Genomic DNA, 21,033 nt, shown 5'->3' on the forward strand with positions numbered 1-21,033 from the left:
TTCTTTATTCTCAGATGGTCATTGCCTCATTTTGGATTATAATCAAGGATGGGCCAACCTTCCATGCAAAATGCCCTCCTTTCATTAGGCCACCATTTATAACAGTGCAGCAGATGGTGAAACATGCACACACACATTCACCGACACTCACACTGCACCCCCCTGAGGAACAACCTCACCTTCTCTCTCAACTTTTCTCAATTTTTCTCTCCCTCCTTTACTCATCTGTCGCCTCCTTCCTCACACAGCTTCACACCCTAACAGTGCAAACTTCAAAGTGCCTGCTATTTAGAGGTTACCCTAACTAGAGGAGAGCTTTCCCCGCACAAAATTTGCTAAAAATACATCTCGCTTTCATCGTAAAGCATTGTTGCCTTTCCCCAACGAGTAAATGGGTTGTGCTAGAAATGGAAGGGTTACAACACGGCCGAGTTTCTCCTTCAGAGAGACGTGCGTTTTATCTGTTATCGTCCTATAGATTTCATACTTTAGGCTGCAGAGAAAACATCCACCTTGAAAATGTGCCTCAAGTATCTTGTTCAGCACAGATCTGAAGTATCTGCTGAGAGCTGTTGCCATGCAATGAAATGAGGCGCAGGACAGGAATTAAAATAAACAACCCACGCAGGATGCTATATATGCCTGTATTTCAGAAAAGCATTTACAGGGTCTCTACAGTGTTTTTTTTTTTGTTTTTTTTTACAGCTATTTCAAATAATCTGTGTGGTCTGGTTGTAATGTTTGACAGGTATAACAGAAAATATAGACAACAGAAAAGCATTTCCCTGAGGGGCTTACACAACATTCACAGCACATAATTTACATCATTTGCATCGCCTCCACAGTTTTTGTCACAGCATATGCAACACACAACCTGTTTTACATGATCCCACTCAGTGAATGACTGGTTAATTCTTCATTCATCCATTTCTGCATGTTTCCCTTATTTTCAGACATATGACAGTTTGGTGAAACATCATCTGGCTCCTGTTTTTCTGCCTCTTCGCTCTGTGTGATGCAGCTCTGTGTCTACTGGTGATGACCATCAGGTTTGAGGTCAACAGATGCAGGACAGACCATGGCCAGAGGCTGATGGATTACACCGTACTGATTTATTGCGCGCAACCACACACACACACACACACACACACACACACACACACACACACACACACACACACAAGCGCTATAAACACTCTAACACAAACACACACAAAATGTACACCCCCTTACATACCACTTGTATGTGTTTTGTGCACAACAAGCTGCTCCGGGCAAATTTCCCCTAATGGGATTAATAAAGTTGTTTGTATTGTATTATTGTATTACACACTCCTACATTTCAGGAGTGAAATATGTGCACTAATATTCTCATAAACAAAGCTGCACTCACTAATTTACGTCTATGAACACATCAGCATGTGTGCGTCAGTGTCAGTGCCAGTTTTCTCTTGTTAAACAGTAGCAAGGCAGACAGGAAGCAGGATGGTTTGGATAACAGACAGGGGTAAATACCATCACCTTTTATAGACATGCCCAATGGCACATCAGCGCACACACACACACACACGCACACACACACACACAACCGTATATTTCTAATTCCACAGTTCAAACAAAGGACAGATGGCCCTAAGATTGCATCATAAACCAATAACGAATGACATTTTTTTGCCAACTTTACATCACAGCCCAGTATACATTCATCTCATTCCCATAATGCACTGCTCGTGCAATATTCATGATTCTGAGAGCAAACATACACGACTCCGTCATTACTGCACAAAGACACAACATGACAGGTGCTTGTCTCATATGACATGCATGTGCTCCCATCCAAGACCAAATCCTGAGAGTAGTGCGAGGGAGAATCAATTTTACAAAAACAAATTCTTACCTTTGTGGTAGCTGACCTGCTTGGATTGCATGGAAAAGGTTCCCATCACAAGACCCATGTTGACTTCTGCGAGTGAGTGTGTGCGCCCGTCAATAATCAAGGTGTGCTAGTGACTGTGCGTACAATAGGTGTGTGTGTGCCTGTTGTAACTACAGTAAGTTAGTCTATCTGCCAGCTGTATGTGTGGAAGTACAGATATCACTTCTCATGCTGCCTCACACCCACACAGCTCTGCTGCTTCTGCTCGAGGGTGTGTGTATGTGTGTGTCTGTGTGAGTGATTGAGTGAGTGAGTGAGAGAGAGAGAGAGAGAGAGAAAGAGAGAGAGAGAGAGAGCGAGCGAGAGGATGCGTGTGTGTCAGAGAGAGAGAGAGAGTGTGTGTGAATGAAATAGAGGGCGCACATGCACTCTGAATCTACCTTTGTCTACGCTGTCACTGAAGCTGCCTATTTTACATCTCTTCCATGCACGACCTCCCTCTTCCTCTCTCTCATTCTCAGTGTGTCCCCTGCCACCAGACTGTCGTTCCATCAATTCCTCTGTGCCTCCTTATGTATCTGCCTCTCTCTGTCTCTGCCTCTCTCTCTCTCCTTCCTCTTCTTCTCCTATTCGTCTCAGTCGCTCTGTCTCTTTGTCTGTCTGGTGGGGAAAGAAGGATTGCACACTGTTGCACAGAAAAAGACAGACAGAGATGAGAGAGAGGGAAGGAGGGAGGGAGTGGTGTGTGTGTGTGTGTGTGTGTGTGAGAGAGAGAGACGAGAGGGAGACAAAACTCAAAAGGAGAGACGGAGTGAGAGAGAGAGAAAGGAGGAAGAAGAAGCAGTGAGAAAAATAGACAAGAAGGGGAAGGAGAGTAGAGGGGGAAGTGAAGAAAAAGAGGAGACAGAGACAAATTAGGAGGATTTACAAGAGAGGGAAGGTGGGAGGGATAGGGGTGAAAAAGGGAGATAGAGAGATGAAGAGTGCAAGAGGTGAGGGGAGATAAGGGAGGGCTAGACTGATCAGTCCCCCCTTACTATTCAGCAGGCAAACAGTCTGACTGTGGAGAGTGTATTTGTTGCTTTATCTCTCCGTGCACGGGGTCTGACGGGTGTGTGTGTGTGTGCCCGTCTGTGTGTGTAATTATTCCTCTAGCGGGTGGGTCACGGACACAGCTCTGTACATCTGACACCACTACATTCACTGAAATGCTGCCTCGTACATGTTAGCGCCAGCATCAACACGATGTATCAGACATGTTTTTGGTCTCCAGTCTGCTGATGAATCCATCAACCGTACACATACACACACACACACACACACACACAAGGCCACACACTTGCTACAATAATACAAGCAGGGGAGTGACACCAGTCCACAACACAGTCGAACTCACACATGTACTCCTCTGTCAATCACGCTTAACCCCTTGCTGCCCCCCCCCATGTAACACCCTGCTGTTGAGATTGGCGGGCTGCACCGCTGCTATCGACTGCAGCCCCCTATTGAAATTCCTCACATGGCTTTACTTAAGAAAACAATTTACAGCCGAGCTGAGGCCATCAAGGCCAATGATAAAGCCATTAGGCCATGGCATTCATTAAAAGCTACTGGCTGCGGTAGCCTGCACGCTGAGAATCAATGCAGAGTAAAAACAAGACGGGGGGAGGGAGAGGAGGAACCGAAGATGAAGAAGAGAGCCAAAGACAGGTGGAAAGACAAATAAAGTGAGAAAAAGCAGCACTGCTGGGCAGGTGAGTGTCTGTAATGATGAGAGGCATTTTTTGGGTATGCAACAGCTCACCCCAACACACACAAACACACACACACACACACACACACACACATACACCTCCTCTGCTGATCTGACACCAGTGTCTAATCAAAATCAAACACATTCACACACAACCACACAAGCACAAATGCGCACAAATACCCACTGGTGACCAAAGATAAAAGAGGCAATATATCAACAGAGAGAAACAGCTTTTTAAATACACACTACAGCAGCGACACACAGAAATACTGATTAAATTCTGAAAGCTCAGCTGAATAGACGAGATAAGGGAGCGTGATTTGCTGTAGCAATGATGTTTAACTTCAGTGGAGGGGTTATATTCACATCTATCAGTGTAGAGAAAGCCTTTGGTTGATCAGACACTTTCAAAAAGCCACTGGATAAACTGAAAATCCCACAGTAGTGAAGCTGAAAACCAAGCAGGCTGTTTTGATCAGTCCCAGAGAGGTTGACATTTTCTATATACCAAGATTTTAACTGACAGACTGAACTTATTTGAAGAGAACAGAATGCAATCAGTGATAGAATAGAATAGAATAGAATAGAATAGAATAGAATAGAATAGAATAGAATAGAATAGAATTACAAGTTACAATTTAGTTCTGAAGGCCATTCATTTCTGCAGCTTAATACATCATAAACATTTGTTACGTCATCTCTCTCCTCTTCTTTCCTGTCATAGTTCTACTGTCATTGTCCAAAAATATCCAAAAAATAGCAAAAAACTAGGAGAATTGTCCACATACTGTTCGAGTAGGGCTGTGACTAATGATTATTTTAATTCATTCATTCATTCATTCATTCATTCATTCATCATTTAACTATGAAATGTTTGAAAGTAGTGAAAAAATGCATTTGCAATTTCTCAGAGGCCACACTGACATCTTAAATTTGTTTGTTTTGTCTGACTAAGAGCCTAAAATGTTAAGTTATTCAATTTACTGAAAGGAAACCAAGGAACATTTGTCATTTTTGCTCGAAAAATGAATAAAAATGATGATTTGATTATTATTATTAATTTTCTGTTGATTGACTGGCTCTGTGTTTGAGCATGGAGATTCACTGTTCCTTACCAACCATACCTCTTGAAAAATATTGTAAACTCAAAGTTAATTTACTATGTGTCATCACATGATGTAAGTATGGAGCTTTGGTCACGTAATGACAAGTGGGATCTCTATCGATTGGACTGGCCCAGACTGGAAGACTGGGGTGTAACAGCTGAGGTGAAACAGCAGGGATCCTAGATAAGAGAGTGAAAGAGCACTTGAAAGAGACAATCTCAGCTGCCTGTGAATATCAGATCAAACCAGGTCACAGCATCGACTGAGAAGAGGTCAAAGTCATCGACCAGGAGTCAGTGGACAGCCAGAGAAAGATCAAGGAGGCCGTTCACATCCAAACTTAGATGGTGTACATGAACAGAGACCACCCTGTTATCACCTGACCAAAATTGCTGGGTTCCAACATCCAGGGTAAGAGAAATATCTAGCTGGTTAACCTCCTCCATCTGTGGACTTTGTGGCTTTATAACATCATACTACTCTTGCTCCTAACAAACAAGAGTCATAATTCCTACAGCTGGTAGAGAGCTTTGACCTTTGAACTTTTGCCATTTTGGAGTAACTGGCTAAAATGACTAATGTTGTTATGTTTCCTGGAGGGGTAGTCTAAACACAGTTGAAAGAACAGAAAAAAGCTGGTAGGTAAACTGAGTTTGGAATATTCTCTCATAGATACAATACAATAGATCATCACCAATATCTAATTATTTTCCTATAATCTAACTGATAAGTCTTTGAGATTCAGTATCCTGCTGACAAACAAAGTAATTGAGGCATTAACCTCTCAGTGGTTAAAACAAGGAAACCGAAATAGCTCCGTAGACCTGCACTTCCAGTGCAATAACACTAAACAACAACAGGCTCATCGCATTAGGCCGAGTGCCAAACTCTTCCAAGACATTAAGCCTGACATCGTCTGCGCTGCTGCTCGGTCCTGTCCAGGGTGCTGTGGATCATTCTGAGTGCCAACCTACCTTTTTCTCATCATTTATTAACCATTACACAACAGGCCTTTTACTAGAGTGAGATGGCTGCCTGGCTTGATTGAATGGAGGGTAAAGAAAGAAAGAAAAAAAGATTTAGACAGCAGAGTAGAGAAGGGGTGAAAGGTAGAAAGGATTTGACAGCGGAGAAAGAAGATGTTGACAAGCACAGGAAATGTGGCAAGCGGGCAGTGAATAATAAATTGGCTGGTTGGCCGCTGCCCAGTCTTATCAGCCCAAGGCTGGATGGAATCTGTCATAGTGATGACCACACAGAGGAGAGAAGATGAGGGCAAAGAGAGCAGAGGATTGGGATGGGAGTAAAGAGGGAGTGAGAGAAAGAAATGAGACAGGGGGGCAATAACTGTGGGAAATGATGTCGGCTGAGGAGGAGAGGAGAGCGAGACGAATGAGAGTGGAGAATTTGGAGGTCAAGATATATGGGGGGAGGTTAGGGAGGGAAAGAGAGGAGGTGAGGAGAGAGGAATGAGGGCATGGAAGGAAGGAGGGAGCGAGGGAGGCGAGTACACGGAGGGAGGAGTGAAAACTGCACCTGTCCACTAACTGGCTCGGTGTCGTCTGAGTCATCAGAACAAACAGATTGATTTACTGGATTGAGAAGCGGAGGAGACGAGCTCAACGATCTTGACAGACTTGGGAATGAGGTGCAACGCTGTCAGGATCAGCCAATTCCTGCAGCAAAGAGTCAATCACATGTCTTCCTCTAACAAAGCTAAACGTGTGTCAGTCACTCCGACGCAGACTATGATCCACAGATCCTGAGCTGTGCGAGGCTCAGCTGAAATCAATGTGCAATGAGTAAACACTGTTAGAGTCATTTTACCTCTAGAGTGGATGGTGCTACAAATGCTGAAGACCACTTAAAGGGTCAGTTCACCTAAAACTAATGACCCCTTTTTGTCCAGGTTTTGAGATGTCTGTCTGTGCTGTAGAGAATAGCATTTTGCTTGTGGTGCTCAAAACTTCAAAGACCTCACTGTTAACACACTACTTCTCTAATGTAGAGCTGAAATGATTAGTTGATTAGTTGGTTGACATTAATCATTTAAAGATCCCCTCAAGACATGTTTAGGATATATAAAATACTCCACTTGGAATAATTAAATGTGTCTGATATGGTTTTTGCACAAAAAGGTCCAATTATCTCATTAAAATGACATCTCTACAATGCACTGGAGCCTTCAAGTTTCCACATCACACTTGTGTAAGTTGCATTTTGAGCCACAATTAGCTTCAAAACCAGATGTGGTGTCACAAATCACAACTTAAACACAGAGAAACTTTCCCCCTTCAGCAGATGAATTTAACAACAGCCTTCTAGTGTCAAACTTTGCTCATACATTATTCCTCACAGTGACACTCAAACATCTAAGCAATGATCTAAGTTAGTGGAGGGGGACTTTTTAAAGCAATGATAAATTTTACTGGTTCCAGTCTATAAAATGTTAAAGATTCTCTCCAGACATTTTTTAAGATATATGAAAATACTTGGAATACTAATCTGTGTCTAATATGGTTTACCTCATTAAGTTGCCTCGTTAAAATGACATCTCCTCATTCTCTATGAATATGCAAATATTGTTTATTTCAAAAGTTTAACTGTTGGACACAAGATGTCTCCTACTTCACTGTAAAGTCCATTATCAGTGTATAGAGGCTTCGCACTGGAGGTTTCGAGTTTCCACATCCACAAATTGTGCTCGTAAGTACACACCTTAAACTGAGCCTATTTAAGGTGAGCACAGAGAAATGTGAAAACAGTCTACTAGTGTCAAATTCTGCACGTACATCATTCTGCACAGTGAAGCTCAAACATCCAGCTGATCAACAATAAACAATCACATTTTGAGCGGACGGGGACTTTAACATTCACTGACAGTAAAATGAATATCTGTAGTTTTTGGACTGTTGGTCGGACAAAACCAGCTATTTGAATATGTTAATATGTATAATCTTTTTAAAAAAAATAATAACTGGATGATGATGTTACAGGGTCTCTTAGTGATGAACCCACAGAGAATGATCACCTATAGTTCCCCACACACAGTTCTTTGAGCATTTTTCAGCTCATTGTTTTTGTTTTTGTGGCAGCAACTTTTGGTTTTGGTTCAGTCTCACCTCCTTCATCTGTGCCGTTTCTCTGCAGGACAGGAAAAAGCCTGAAAACTCCTCTATATGCTACCTGCCCAGCATCAAACAGCAGGCAGACAAAGTTAGCAACTAGCTGGTGAACACATTCGACCATTTAGCAGCTAAAGAGCCAAATATTTCCCTCAGGAGTCGATGGAGACCAAAACAACAAAAAGGAGAGTAAATATTGGACTCACAATTGCCAGGAGGCCAGAAGTGCACCTTCAAATTACTAATAATGTTGGTCCTTATACTCTGGATGTGTAAGCAGGCAACTGTGTGCTAACAAGATGCCACAAAGAAAAAGCCATTCACCTCCACTGTACTGGATTGGAGGCAGAAATCTCAGAGACAAGAAATCTGAAAAAATTAAACCAAAACTACATGACTGACTAGATCGGCTACCACATACTGTATGTAAGTGAGAAAATCTGCTTTTTTGTAATTTAGGTGAACTGGCTTTTAATTGATTCAAAAGAAGACGACTGGTGACTTTTCTGCTTCGGTGCCCACTTCTAACAGACTGATCAGTGGTAACAATATTATGTCAGGAAGAGCAGGGGGCCTGTATTTGTGAGTCTGTGCTGCTTCAGGTTTCTCTCCCTGACAACCGGCTATTTCTCTCCTCAAGGCCACGGCTGCTGTTTTTCTGCCTCAGACTGAATCTCTCAGAAAGATTCACTGCTGTAAGCCTCCTACCTTGGCTACTTTATGTCACCTGTCAAGATGTGAAAAACTCCACTTTGCGGCCACCATCTAAACTACTCCCTCTGGTCGATACACAGATAACACATTGCGCAGAGCTCTTTAAAAATCCAGTCAGCTTGAGGTGAATTCGCATAGGCCCTCGTGTCACTGTGTCCAGTACATAAACCAGTAAGAAACACATTAACACTAAGTAGTTGAACCATTTATTTTTCAGCTCGGTTGAAATATTTACTGTTTCCTTTCTGCCATAAATGTTTTACAGACAGCATCACCTTGCCTGTGGGTGCTACTGTACTTGAGCCCTGTCACCCTCCCCCTACTATTCCTGGACACAGACAGTTCGCTCATGACACACCAGGGAGTTTGCTTCTTCAAAAGTGCAAATGAAAAATGCAATTTACATTTTTGTTAACTGCAGCTAATTCCTATTTCTATACCTTTAAGTACCTCAGCGGTTTCTATGAACTGCATACAAACACCTCTATTGACTCTCTCCATCTCTCTCTCTCTCTCTCTCTCTCTCTCTCTCTCTTTTCCTCCCGCCTCAGCAGATGAGAGTGATAGAAGTGTTAATTGTATGCAGCTTGGGGATTGATTACAGCGTTGGGGGGCAGAGCGGCGTCTCCTCCCCCGAGACCTTTTCCATGTGAATTATTATGCATTATATTTTGCATTAAACATTCACTGTGTCCCCCATGGCACATTAAAAGTGATATGACAGCATTTTGGAGCAAAGCAGCAGCACACACAGGTGTAGAGTGCACACACAGGGAAAAGCACACACACTAATATCCACATCAAAGTGTGCGTGTGCACAAAGACACACATGTGCTCAGTCACATATGTGCAAACATGCACACATACATCCATCCGCTCATTTTTCTTTGTTCCCTGCTCTCTCTGTGCTCTCATTTACCCATCCATCCTACTTTACCTCCTTTTCTGAATACAAAAACTGCAGCCAAGTTCCCCCCCGACTCAAAGGGGGGACATGAAGTGACTATCTGGTGGCAAAAAAAGGAGCTGCTGAATATTTTATTAAGCACTTATGAGGAACACCTCAGATCTGATGCTGGTGAACCCTCAATTTGAAAATCCCCCTCGCTGTCCGTCTTCATTCATCAACCATCAGAGGAAGAGCTGCTTCATCAACAAGCACTTTGAGACACTGAATATTTAAATATATTAAAAAAATCATTTAGTTAATACTACAACTCACATTTGTTCTGATCGTCTCTGACAATGTAGGATTTCAGTAATGGTGGGAAATAATGGAGATGGATCTGATGCCCTCTGCTGTGCAGTCTGAGAAACTCACAACTGAGAAGGAACAGAGCAAAAAATACTAGGTTGTGGTCCAAAATATAACATTTTTTTTAAAACTTCTCTCACAAAAATAATAAAATCAGCATCGACATTACATTACAACCTTTTAAATAATAATTACTGTAGTTAGTACCCAGACACTGTAAGACATTTTCTGATAAGACAGTAAAATTTAGGACAGTGGAGTTATCTTTTGCTGCTGTAAGCTTTTGTCAGTGAACAGCTTACTTTTTTTTATCTCTTTTGGAAATGAGCTCTTCCAGTGGAGCCGGTAAACAGACAGGAAGGTAGAGAAAGATGATTAACATTGCATGTTCCTCCTATTCCCAGCAGAGGAACGCTTTGAAGTCAGAGAGGAGTCAGCACATTTAAAGTTTCTTATTTTGTTCCTCCATGTTTTTACCTGTCAACCACCAGGTAAAAGAATTAAGCTTACTGGATACAGCCCAGGATTGGAAGATGAAGGTCGATCTAGACCAGAAGCTTCCCACCAGAGATCATTACAACCAGTCTCAGTCCAGATCTGATCCTGTCGTCAGCCTCACCGAAGGCCCTGCTCATCATAGAACTGACAGTGCCATGGGAGGATGCAGTGTACAAATGCAAAAAGCTGAAATACTCTGATTTAGCAACTGAAGCAGAACAAAAGGGCTGGAGAACACAGGTGCTCCCTGTGGAGGTCGGCTGCAGGGGTTTTGTGACCGTGTCAACCACCAGGCTGCTGAAAGGGATGGGAGTCCGAGGACAGGCTGTGCGACAGGCTATCAAGTCACTGGCAGAGGCTGTCAAGCGAAGCAGCGACTGGATCTGGCTGAAAAGAAATGACAAGAACTAGGCGGCAAGATGACCATTAGCTCGTAGGAAGGGTAGAAGCAGAGGAGGGGGGGCGCCTGTGATGCCAGGTGTCACTGCTGAGCCCTCTGGAGGTGTGTTAAATCAATGAAATTTCAAGTAATGAATGTGCCCACCTGATGACCCAACTGAAGCTTCTACCCCTACCCCCACTGCTGGTTTTGATTTACAGTCCACATAAACAGGACTGAATCACTGACCAAAGAAACCTGGACTCAACTGATCCTCTTGGGCCTTTTAATGAAACACCAAGGAAAGAGGGTGCCCACCTGATGACCCCAGTGAAGCGTTTAACCCTTACACCCACTCAAGGAATGATTGCCAATTACAATACAGTAAAACCAAGTACTATGAGCTCAACTGAACGTTTCCTCTGAGGGGGGTTGTTTCTGATTAATAAAGAAACTCAAGGGGGGAAATGAAGGAAAAATTTAAGTAGATTTCAGGAGATGACAGTTAAATTTTTAAGGCATGATGATGCCTCTTTAAATAAGTGGGAAAAGAGAGTAGATAGGATTCAAGCTAATCTGAGATTCAAGAGGCTGCAGGCTTTCTTACTGTACTCTAGCTGAAGAAGAGGAAGGATTGAGGCATATTTCATGTGCTTTGCTGTGTATTGTCAGCCAAAGGGTTTTTGTTTGCTGATAGCAGCCATCAGGTGCCACCACATGTGCCCAGACCACCACAGAGCATGGTATTCTGCATCCAGGCAGGTTGCATTTGTATGCCAGTGGGAAGCACCTGAAGGCAGGCTGCATGGATGGGATAAGTGAAATCATGCCGGCTGTTTACAGCCTGGCACAGCTTGACAGGAAGTTTGTTTTTCAGAGATGACTGGAAGCTGGAGAGGAGTTTAGGGCCAAGGCTGTTCAGAATGTGACATGTCAAAGAAGAGGAAAACCAAAGTGATGAAAGGGATTTGGTCTAATCAGCTTGCAGCTAAAAGAAGTGAGCAGAGCTTAAGAGAGATGCCTCGAAACTCCAGCCTGAACTAGAGCCAAAATAAAACAAAATTCAGCTGGTAGGGTTGTGTTTTAGATTATGTTCTGGCATTTTTACCTTTGGTACATAGTTGGTGGTGGAGATTAACAGAAACCTTGGTGGCTGAATGGCTGTGGGACATTTAAACAGGAACATCAGTTATATCCTAGACTGCTAACAAGGACACCTGTTTTAAGGTCTTTTTTAACATGATTTTTGACCCCAAACCCAACTGTAACCTGGGATGAACAATTTTAGCTGCAAAATGTGACCCAGTTTGGCAAGTCTGCAGGGTCCTGTCTCATATGGGTAGAAAAGTTTGAGTGTAGAGGACACAGAACTTTGAAACCACAGTTGAGTCTTATCATTGATGTTATGTGTGAAAGACAAATGCTGAAGTGGATGTGACTGAAATAAAATCATTTGATTTTAGCTCTTAATGTTTTCTCCTTCCTGACTTCACTGTCTCTTTCTTATAAGTTTATGAGCAGAGTAAAAACATCACATTTGTGTGAGGAAATTTCAAAGCAGAAAAAGGATTAAGTGCTTTTCTCTGAGCTTTGCTGCCAGCGACTGATGGTTAAATATGACATCCAATCATAAGGTTTGCAAATGTGATTGTCTCTCTGTTAATCTGCACTTCCTCAGTGCTACCAGTAGAGGTCAGTGCTGCTCTGATAGTCACCCTACACCGAGCTAGCTCCTTTGAATATGCCTGTATTTTCATTGCCTTTCATTGCACTAAATAAAGAAAACCTGAGTATTTTCTCCTTCATCGGACATGCAGGAAGTGGTTAAAAGCTCCTGTTTCTACTTAGACAAGAGTGAAAGAGCAGAACTATTATTTCTCCACAATGTATAACTCCAGCTCTTAAACTATCCTACAATGCTGACTGTTAAAGGTCACCTGAAGATGAGTCTGTAACTTACAGTGAAGTGTAGAAAAAGCTGCATAGAGAATAAATCCCCCTTGCCCTCTAATGTCAGCATCTTACTGAGGAAAAGATTTAGTGGCTGTGCTGATGGGTAGATCAATAACTTACTGTACTCACAAGTAACTGCTCATATTATGTACTTTATGGGATTGAAACCATTGTGTTTTAACCTTTGCAGAAGTTGATTGGTGCTGTGACCTTTGTACGTTTGCTCCTAAAGAGAGCCACGTTTCTTCTCCTTCAGTTGTGAGGAGAAAACAGAGGAAACTTTAATTGTGTGTATTTGTGGAAGAGTAATGGTTGCAGAGGGATTAGCAGAGGTTTTGTATTCCCAGCTGTATTTCAAAGAAGACTGAGAAGAGAAAGAAAAGATTGAAGGGGAACTAAAGGGGATCTGTTTCCTTGTCATGAGGAGAACAACACAGACTGTAGCCGTGTGGAGTCTGAAAGATTTTGGCGTTTTTCAGACACAATAAAGACATTGTCATGTTGCTTTATGTTTACGTGTAAAAGTCAGGATATCTCGCACCACTGCTGGTTTGATTTTGACCTTTCTGTTTTTATTCTCTCTCTCTCATGAGCCACCGACATAATGGACGTGCAAGACTAAAATCGCTGGAGTACCACTTTAAGAGGACACTGTGCAAATTAGATTACTTTAACAAGCTCCTGCATGATCTCACCACTTTCACAGAAACATTTGTGATGCAACATTTCACTCATCTGACTTCCTTTATGACAGTTATTTGGAAAGTTGATTCTTAGAAAAACAAAATACTAGAATATTATTCACCATTAGGCACCATTAGGGAAACATAAAGCCAAGTAAAACTACATTAGATTAGACTCTTTCCATTCACTACAAATGGCTGACCAGTTTACAACTTTCTACTTTCTTACAGTATGGGCAGCAGATGGAGGTCTATTAAAATGGAGCCCAGCACCCAGTAAAAGTACATTTCCAGAAAAGAACAGGATCAATATTACATGTTCACTGTTTGTTGTTATATATCAACAGCAGAGCTAAAAGTAATAAGGTATTTCCTTCCAAATGAACCAAGAGGGCAGAAGCAACTTTCTCCTCATGCCCAATTACACCAAACTGAAAAGCAATGGCTAGTAAACACCATCCATAAAATTACAAAATAGGAATGGCCCTTAGTGTAGTTCTCTCTCTCTCTCTCTCTCTCTCTCTCTCTCTCTCTCTCTGTGTGTGTGTGTGTGTGTGTGTGTGTGTGTGTGTGTGTGTGTGTGTGTGTGTGTGTGTATTTACCCCATTTGCCTTTATAGCCGTTCTGTAATCTGATGTTGCAGATGTAGCTCTCACTCCCACCGGAGTTCTGAGAAAGAGCAGGTGTAGACCTGTGTATGTGTGTGTGTGTGTGTGTCTGTGTCTGTGTGTGTGTGTGTCTGTGTCTGATATTTTGCAGACCCAGATCTCTTGTTCCTGCAGCTCATTTCCTCCTTGTCTGAGTGGGTGTTTAATAACAACGTATTAGTGTCATGTGTTTTACATATGTGTGCATGTGTGTGTGTGTGTGTGTGTTTGTATATTCTTGAGTGTGTTTTATTTCTATGTGTGTGAGAGAGAACGAGACTTTATGTATGAGCATGTATGAGTTTATCTTTTAAGGAGTAATTTGTTACGCAACCAAACCTCAGCAGCAGCTCCTTCGTGACTCTGTGTACGCGTGTGTGATTGTGTGTGTGTGTTTGTGTGATTGTGTGTGTGTGTGTGAGTGTGTGTGTGTGTGTGAGACCTTGAGGGCAATTCTACCCACTGTGGCTGAATACTGGAGCCATCCATAAACATGTGCGTACATTTGAGTATGTCTTTGTGCATCTACTGTATGTGTGTTACTGACTTCTTTGATGTTTCCCATCCCTCCAGACAAAATGTCAATTGGCTCAAAAAGCATTACACTGTAAGTGTGTGTGCGTGAGTGTGTGTGGGAGTGTGTATGTGTGTGTGTATGTGTGTGTGTGTGTGTGTGTGTGTGTGTGTGTGTGTGTGTGTGTGTGTGTGTGTGTGCCTCCAGGGTGCTGCTGTGCTTCATACAGTTTCTGTGGCACGGCTTTGTGTGTATTTGCCTGCACTGCTTCCCTGCTTTAACAATAAAAGCACTGGAATAAGATTTAAAAAATACCACTTTAATGTTGCACGTGCACTCATGTACTCACACACACACACACGCACACACACCGGACCCTTACATATACGTACCCAACCACGGATGCACATACACGCACCACAAACAACTAATGAATCACAATAGTAAACCCCCCCCCCCCTCTCTCAGCACTGTGTGTGTACGCTCCTCTTCCCTGTTGGCACACCGACACGTTTTATTACTCGCATTCATCACAAGCGCACGCACACACACACTTACACACACACACTGCTCTATATCAACTTTATCTCTCCTCTCTATTAGCTGCTTACTCCCTTCATCTTTGTCTCCTTCACTCCTCCCTCTGGAGACCATACTGAGCAGAACGAGGTCAACTGCAGACAAGAGTAGAGCGCAGGAGGGCAAAGAAAAAGAGTTGTATGAGCTGAAGATGAAAGATAAAGTGGATTGGACTTACACTTTTGCTTTTGTGATACTTTAATTTAGTGAGCTTGCCTGTCACAACATAATGTGACCAACACTCTGGATGCACACACAACTTTTAGTGCTTGCAACCTATAAAGATTTTTAACTTTATGTACAGGTACTTATACACATAAGCACAAATTTGCCTGCATTTGCATTAAAAAAGCCAACATAGAATGTATAAAAGGACATATTCAAGCACTTACATACCTTTAATTAGCGTCCCAGTGACCAGTTTGTGCAGGGACAAGGCAAACTTGACAAGTCCCTGTTTACAGCGCTTTGCACACCCTGCCATTCTGACAGTGACCTGGGACAAAGCAGGCTGAGCAGGGCCAGAGCAGGACAGGGGTTTCCGGGACAAAATCAGCAGCAGCAGCAGCAGCACTCTGAGATCGAAGTGGAAATCAATACAACTTCTTCTGGTGGAGTGTACGAATCCAACAGAGTGAAAGATGCAGAGGAGAGAGAGCGCTCCTCTCACTGTGTCGCTGTTCGTCCTGCTGAGCTGAAGGGAAAAAAGAAAAGAAACGGTGATCTCCCTCCGTTTCCCCTGCTTTCCCTCCCCCACTCCTCATCCTCCGCCTTTTCAATCCCACCTCTGAATGTGTCCAAATTAGTATGAAAGCGATGAGCATGTATGAGAGAGAGAAAACAAAGAGAGAGAGAGAGAGAGGAAATGTGCTAAAGAAATAAACTCAGTGTCCAAAGAAGACAACTACAGTTTGTTAGAGGTGTTCTTACAATCCAAGTTTCTGAGAAACTTCCTTCCAATCTGAAGGCAGCCTCTGGGATTGCAGTAATAAAGCAATCATGAACTCCTCTCGGTTTTTTCTCTCTGTTTCTTCTCCTCTTCCCTCCTGCTTATCAAATTCATCCCCTCTTTTAAGTGAGGAAGCAGTAATCCACTTTCAGCACCAGTGACAATGGACAGCTCCCCACAATGCACAGCAAACAAACTGAGCTCGATCTGTTTCTCTCTGTAGGCAAACACACGCGCACACACACACACGTACACACTCCTCCCTCAACCCCTCCCACAACCCTGAACACATAAAGACACTTCATCAGTTGATAAAATAAGCTATTTATCTATCTTCCAAACATCAGTTCAACCATTCTTTCATTTTAAAATGAGATGACTATCGTTATAATAGGAATATGAAATATCTGATACTGTAGAGTCCATAACATACTGTATACTGTATACTGAGATACATCACTTTACTGATAGTGCACGTTATGGATGTGCTGGTAATGGTGATGATGTTATTATCTTTTTCCTGCATATATAAAATGATTTTAAAGAAAAAAATAACTTATTTTTTAAAATAATTTTGGTGTATTGTGTGGTAGAAGTACTCCTTTACTTTACTTATCCTTAATCCTTTACTGAAGTAAAAGTACACATTTAGCAGAATTGCACCTTTCAGAATGATATATTTCTATATATATTTAACTATTGTTGCATTAACATGTATGCAGTATTTTTATCTTGTAGTTGGTGAGGTGGACCTAATTTTAACTGGCTGGTTTAATCAATAACAGTGTACTATATTTTAATGCATAGCATGTAAAATAAAAGTAACGAGCCATAAGATAAATGTAGTGCAGAAAAATTACAGTATTTTCTTCTAAAAAAGTAGTGGCATAGAAGTAGCTCAAAATGGAAACACTCAAGTATAAAGTACCTCAAAATTGTACTTTGTAAAGTACTTGAGTAAATGTATTTTTCCACCACTGAGGGAAGGCTCACACTACTGAATGTTAAAATAATTATTGGTTATCTTAAGATCCGTGTACTTTATTGATTCCTTTGGCCCCAATCTCAACTCAATCAATACATTCACAGCCAGACAGCAGAAATACCAATCAATTGATTCAGCTGTATTTGACCAATCTTGTAAACGATCACATGCTGTTGACCTTTACCAGGCCGTTGATCCATCCTGACGGGGCTTTACACCTCACTCACCGTCCTCATCTGAAAACTGGCACATAACTCAAGAGAGATGACGACCCTGAAAGAGAGAAGAAAAGATGGAAACGAGAGAGGAGCTCAGGAGAGAGAGAAGGAATGAGAGAGAAACGATGCAGGGAGATAATCTTATAATGTCCTCCTGGGCTATATTTAGTCCTGAATCACATATGGATGCTGGACCGAAGGCTAAAATGCAAAAGAAGAAGAAGAAGAAGAAAAAGAACAGTAATAACAGCAAAGTTAAGAGGAGGAGAAATGGAGAAATAGATCTAAACAGACACTAGGGAGGGGGGAGAAGCAATGACATAATAAAAATGCAAATGAAAGGCATAAAAAACACAAGAAATAGAGAGAATTGATGGAAGAGAAGGGGAATGAGCTGGGGAGTGCGCCAAGAGGAGGTGTTCGTTGGAGGTGGAATGTAAAACTCAATGTCCCAGACGATCTCTGTTTGCTATCAAACTGAAAGCTTTGGGAGGGACTTGGATCAATACTTTTTCCGCAGACTCTTGAATGTTCTTGTTCAGACTTCATGAAGCCAACTGGAAGGTCGGATAAAGAAAACACGAGAGCAAGGTGAAAGAAAAACCAAGAAAGAGAGAAGATGAGAGGAGAGAGGGGGGGAAATAAAAGCAAGTCAAACGGCTGAGCGGAGTAAAAGAAGGGGGAGGATTGTTTTCTGAAGCGCCACCACTGTTTGGCTATTAAGCATGGAGGAGATTGCTGTGTGGGGGAATTTGCATAAACATGCTTGTGTTTTACCGCCCCCATTGTTCATGATTAATGAGATTAGGGCTGCCTTTGCGCACAGATTCAAGGATGTAATAGCAGCTAATTGCTTGTCTCTTCAAAATTAGAAACTGTAATGTTTTATGTTTATTTCAACGTGGATTTAGTCAAAGTGATAAAGCACTTATTTTTCTGCCTGGTGCTGTAGGAGAGAGCGCACCTGATAGACACAGTGGATAATAAAGATGTGGAGAAAATTGAAAGGGGGCTAGAGTAGTGGAGAGGAGAAACAAGAGGAGCCGAAGGAGAGATAGAGTTTCATGACACACAACAGCACTTCACATTGAACCGTACAGAGTGGGAAAGGGGGTCAAAATGAAAAAAAGGAAAAGAGAGAAAAGGCAGTAATATAAAGTACTTGGCTGAGAAAATGACAAAGATAAAGGAGAGAATGAAAATGGGGGATTGTATGAAAGAGAATGAGATGAAATGGGGAGATTAAAGTGTATATAGAAACAATACAAACAAACAAAAGAAAAGGAACTGAGAATGGCTAGAAGTGTGAAGGTGAAAATGATATAAAACCTGAGGAGGAAAGACGACGAAGTGGAAGGAGAGCAGTGTAGAGCCAAAAGGAGAAAAGAAAAAAAGAGAGGAACGGTGAGGGTGGCATGAGAAAGAGAGAGGGGATGGGTGGTGGAGATTGGCAGGAAAAACGAGCGAGACAAAAAGAAAGGAGATTGGTTTGAACGCTGTAGATCTGTCAGAATTGAATCACAGGCGGCCAGCTGTGAGCTCTGATAGTGCTCTGCCTCTAAATATAACAGGCTCTGAGATGGACTGATACGGCCACAACAACAGACGCAGAGATGGTGAGAAAAAGAAAGGAGGCTTCACAACACTGAGGGAAGAAAGACGTGACACGAAAATGCCATATCGGTACACATACAAAAAGCATTACTGCTCACCACTTGGTAATTTTCATAGGATGACAGTTTTAGAGTGTATGAATGTGTCTGCATAATACGACAATATGCATGCAAATTCCAGCACTTACTACACACACACGCACACATACACACACACACTCAGCAGGGGATAATAACACACCCACCGCACTACAGTTTGACAACTCAACAAAGCCACTGTCATGAAAACAACCTTCCAGCAACCAAGACCCATCTGCCCAGACACAGCAGCGAGAGAAACCCACTTTTAGAGCTCATCTCTGGGTGTGAGCAGCCAGCGTTGCCCTGGAGGTCTGGAAGTCAACTCAAGACCGCCGCCCCACCAGGGCCCATGACACTCAAGGTGTCACTGGCAGTTATGGAGTGACAATGTCCCCTCTGGATGAAATTAAAACCTCAATACACATATCATCCCCCCTCTTTTTTTTCTCCTTTCTCCTCTCCTCTTTCTCATCTGCCGCTCCTTTTTCCAGCAAACCCCCCTCGAGACACCCTGCTGATGACAACTGTCTGTCTGCATCACTGCGCACACACACACACTCTCTCCTGTAAGACAGAGATATCCCCTGCAGTGCTGATACACTCTCACACTCTGTCTCTATCTCACACACACACACAGAAAGCTCCAGAAGTGTCTTTAAACGCCACAACAGAATATTCTCGCATGAGGCTTGAGCCCAGCTGTCAATGTCATCGACACCCTTGTGACAAGTCATGCACACACACACTTCCTTTTATCTGGAGCTCCTGTTTTCCCTCCATGTCACCGCCACTCCTCCTTCACTCCCTGATTCTCAGAAACTTCCATGTCGGCCCACATATGAAGCGTCAGAGCTGAGCTCGGCAGTCATTAACATCTGGCATGGAAAATTAATTAACATAGGGTCATTAACTCATGTAAACATGACGTTAAGCACACACTACTGAGACACACACGTGCGTCATGTATGTTGGAGTGTGTGTGTTAATAATGAAGGTGAGTCTCCCCTGGTGAGTGTAATGAGAGTCCTGTGGGTCCGCTGGAGTTTCTGCAGCTGCACTGCAGTTTTCTATTGAAGCTGCAGTGCAGGACTACAGCAGACCACCACTTAAACCTGAGTCTGACCTAACAGGTATATGACAGGTATAATGGATCCAACATGCAATGCAGAAAATATATGAACGGTTCTTTTGTATAAAAGATGTGATTTATCTACCGAGTCAAAAAGCAGCTGGACTTTAGTTTGACTTTACTTGAAAATATTCGATTTGTTCAATTTTTGACGCATGCAGACTAAACCTGTACTGTAAATACACACTACTTCTGTGTAAGTGTGCTCAAAGGCTTTATATATAGTATTAATTAAACTGTTATTGTAGCGCAGATACACAAAAAACAATACATTTCATAGCATTTTATGATCCATATATAATCAGAATAATACATAAACTAGGGCTGCAACTGCTGGTTATTCATTCATTATTCATTTACCTGCCTGTTATTTTCTTTACTTATCAATTATTCTTTTTGTCTATAAAATTTAAAAAAAAAAAAAAAAAAAAAATAGTGGAAAATGCCCATCAAAATTTCATAAAGCCAAAGGTGATTTTCCTCAAATTGTTTGTTTCGTCCAAACAAAACTCCAAACATTCAGATTATTTTTCATAAGCAGGAAATTTTCACAATTAAGGAGCTGTAACTATAGGGAATATTTGTCATTTTTGCTTGAAAAATTACTTAAACAATCAAACAGTTATCAAAATGTTGGAGATTATTTTTCTGTCGATCGACTAATCTATTAATCAACTAATAGTTTCACATCTAAAGTAAACTTCAGCAAACATAAAATTACATGGAATAGGAATACAAGGTTAAGATGTCTGACTTGTGTTTTACCACTTTTGGTTCATCTGTGTCATGAAAATCTTCTGTTTTGTGTGTTTGTGTTATCTTCATACACACTGTAATAAGAGGAGGAGGAGGAGGAGCAGGAGGAAGGTTATAGAAGAAGAAAACACTTTTATATACCTTTTATACTTCACCACACAAACACACACTCCCCCCTCCACCCGGAGCACTTTCTGCTGAGCATGAGTGATGACAT

General features: G+C 42.0%; 1 protein-coding gene across 2 annotated transcripts in view; it reads right to left on the bottom strand.

Moving 5' to 3' along the window:
• The window catches only part of LOC121901853 (Kv channel-interacting protein 1-like), a 45,892-nt gene extending 30,301 nt beyond the window's left edge, over window positions 1–15,591 (bottom strand). Inside the window, exon 1 of one of the 2 annotated variants that reach the window (XM_042418880.1) lies at window positions 15,482–15,591. In XM_042418880.1, the coding sequence (XP_042274814.1) occupies window positions 15,482–15,569 (88 nt within the window). In that variant the 5' untranslated portion in view covers window positions 15,570–15,591. Of the gene's footprint in view, window positions 1–1,897; window positions 2,169–15,481 lie in introns of those variants that run through there. The other variant, XM_042418881.1, reaches the window with a different exon arrangement.
• Window positions 15,592–21,033: the final 5,442 nt, after the last annotated feature.

The sequence above is a fragment of the Thunnus maccoyii genome, chromosome 8, assembly GCF_910596095.1.
Source record: "Thunnus maccoyii chromosome 8, fThuMac1.1, whole genome shotgun sequence".
NCBI classification, from domain to species: Eukaryota; Metazoa; Chordata; class Actinopteri; order Scombriformes; family Scombridae; genus Thunnus; species Thunnus maccoyii.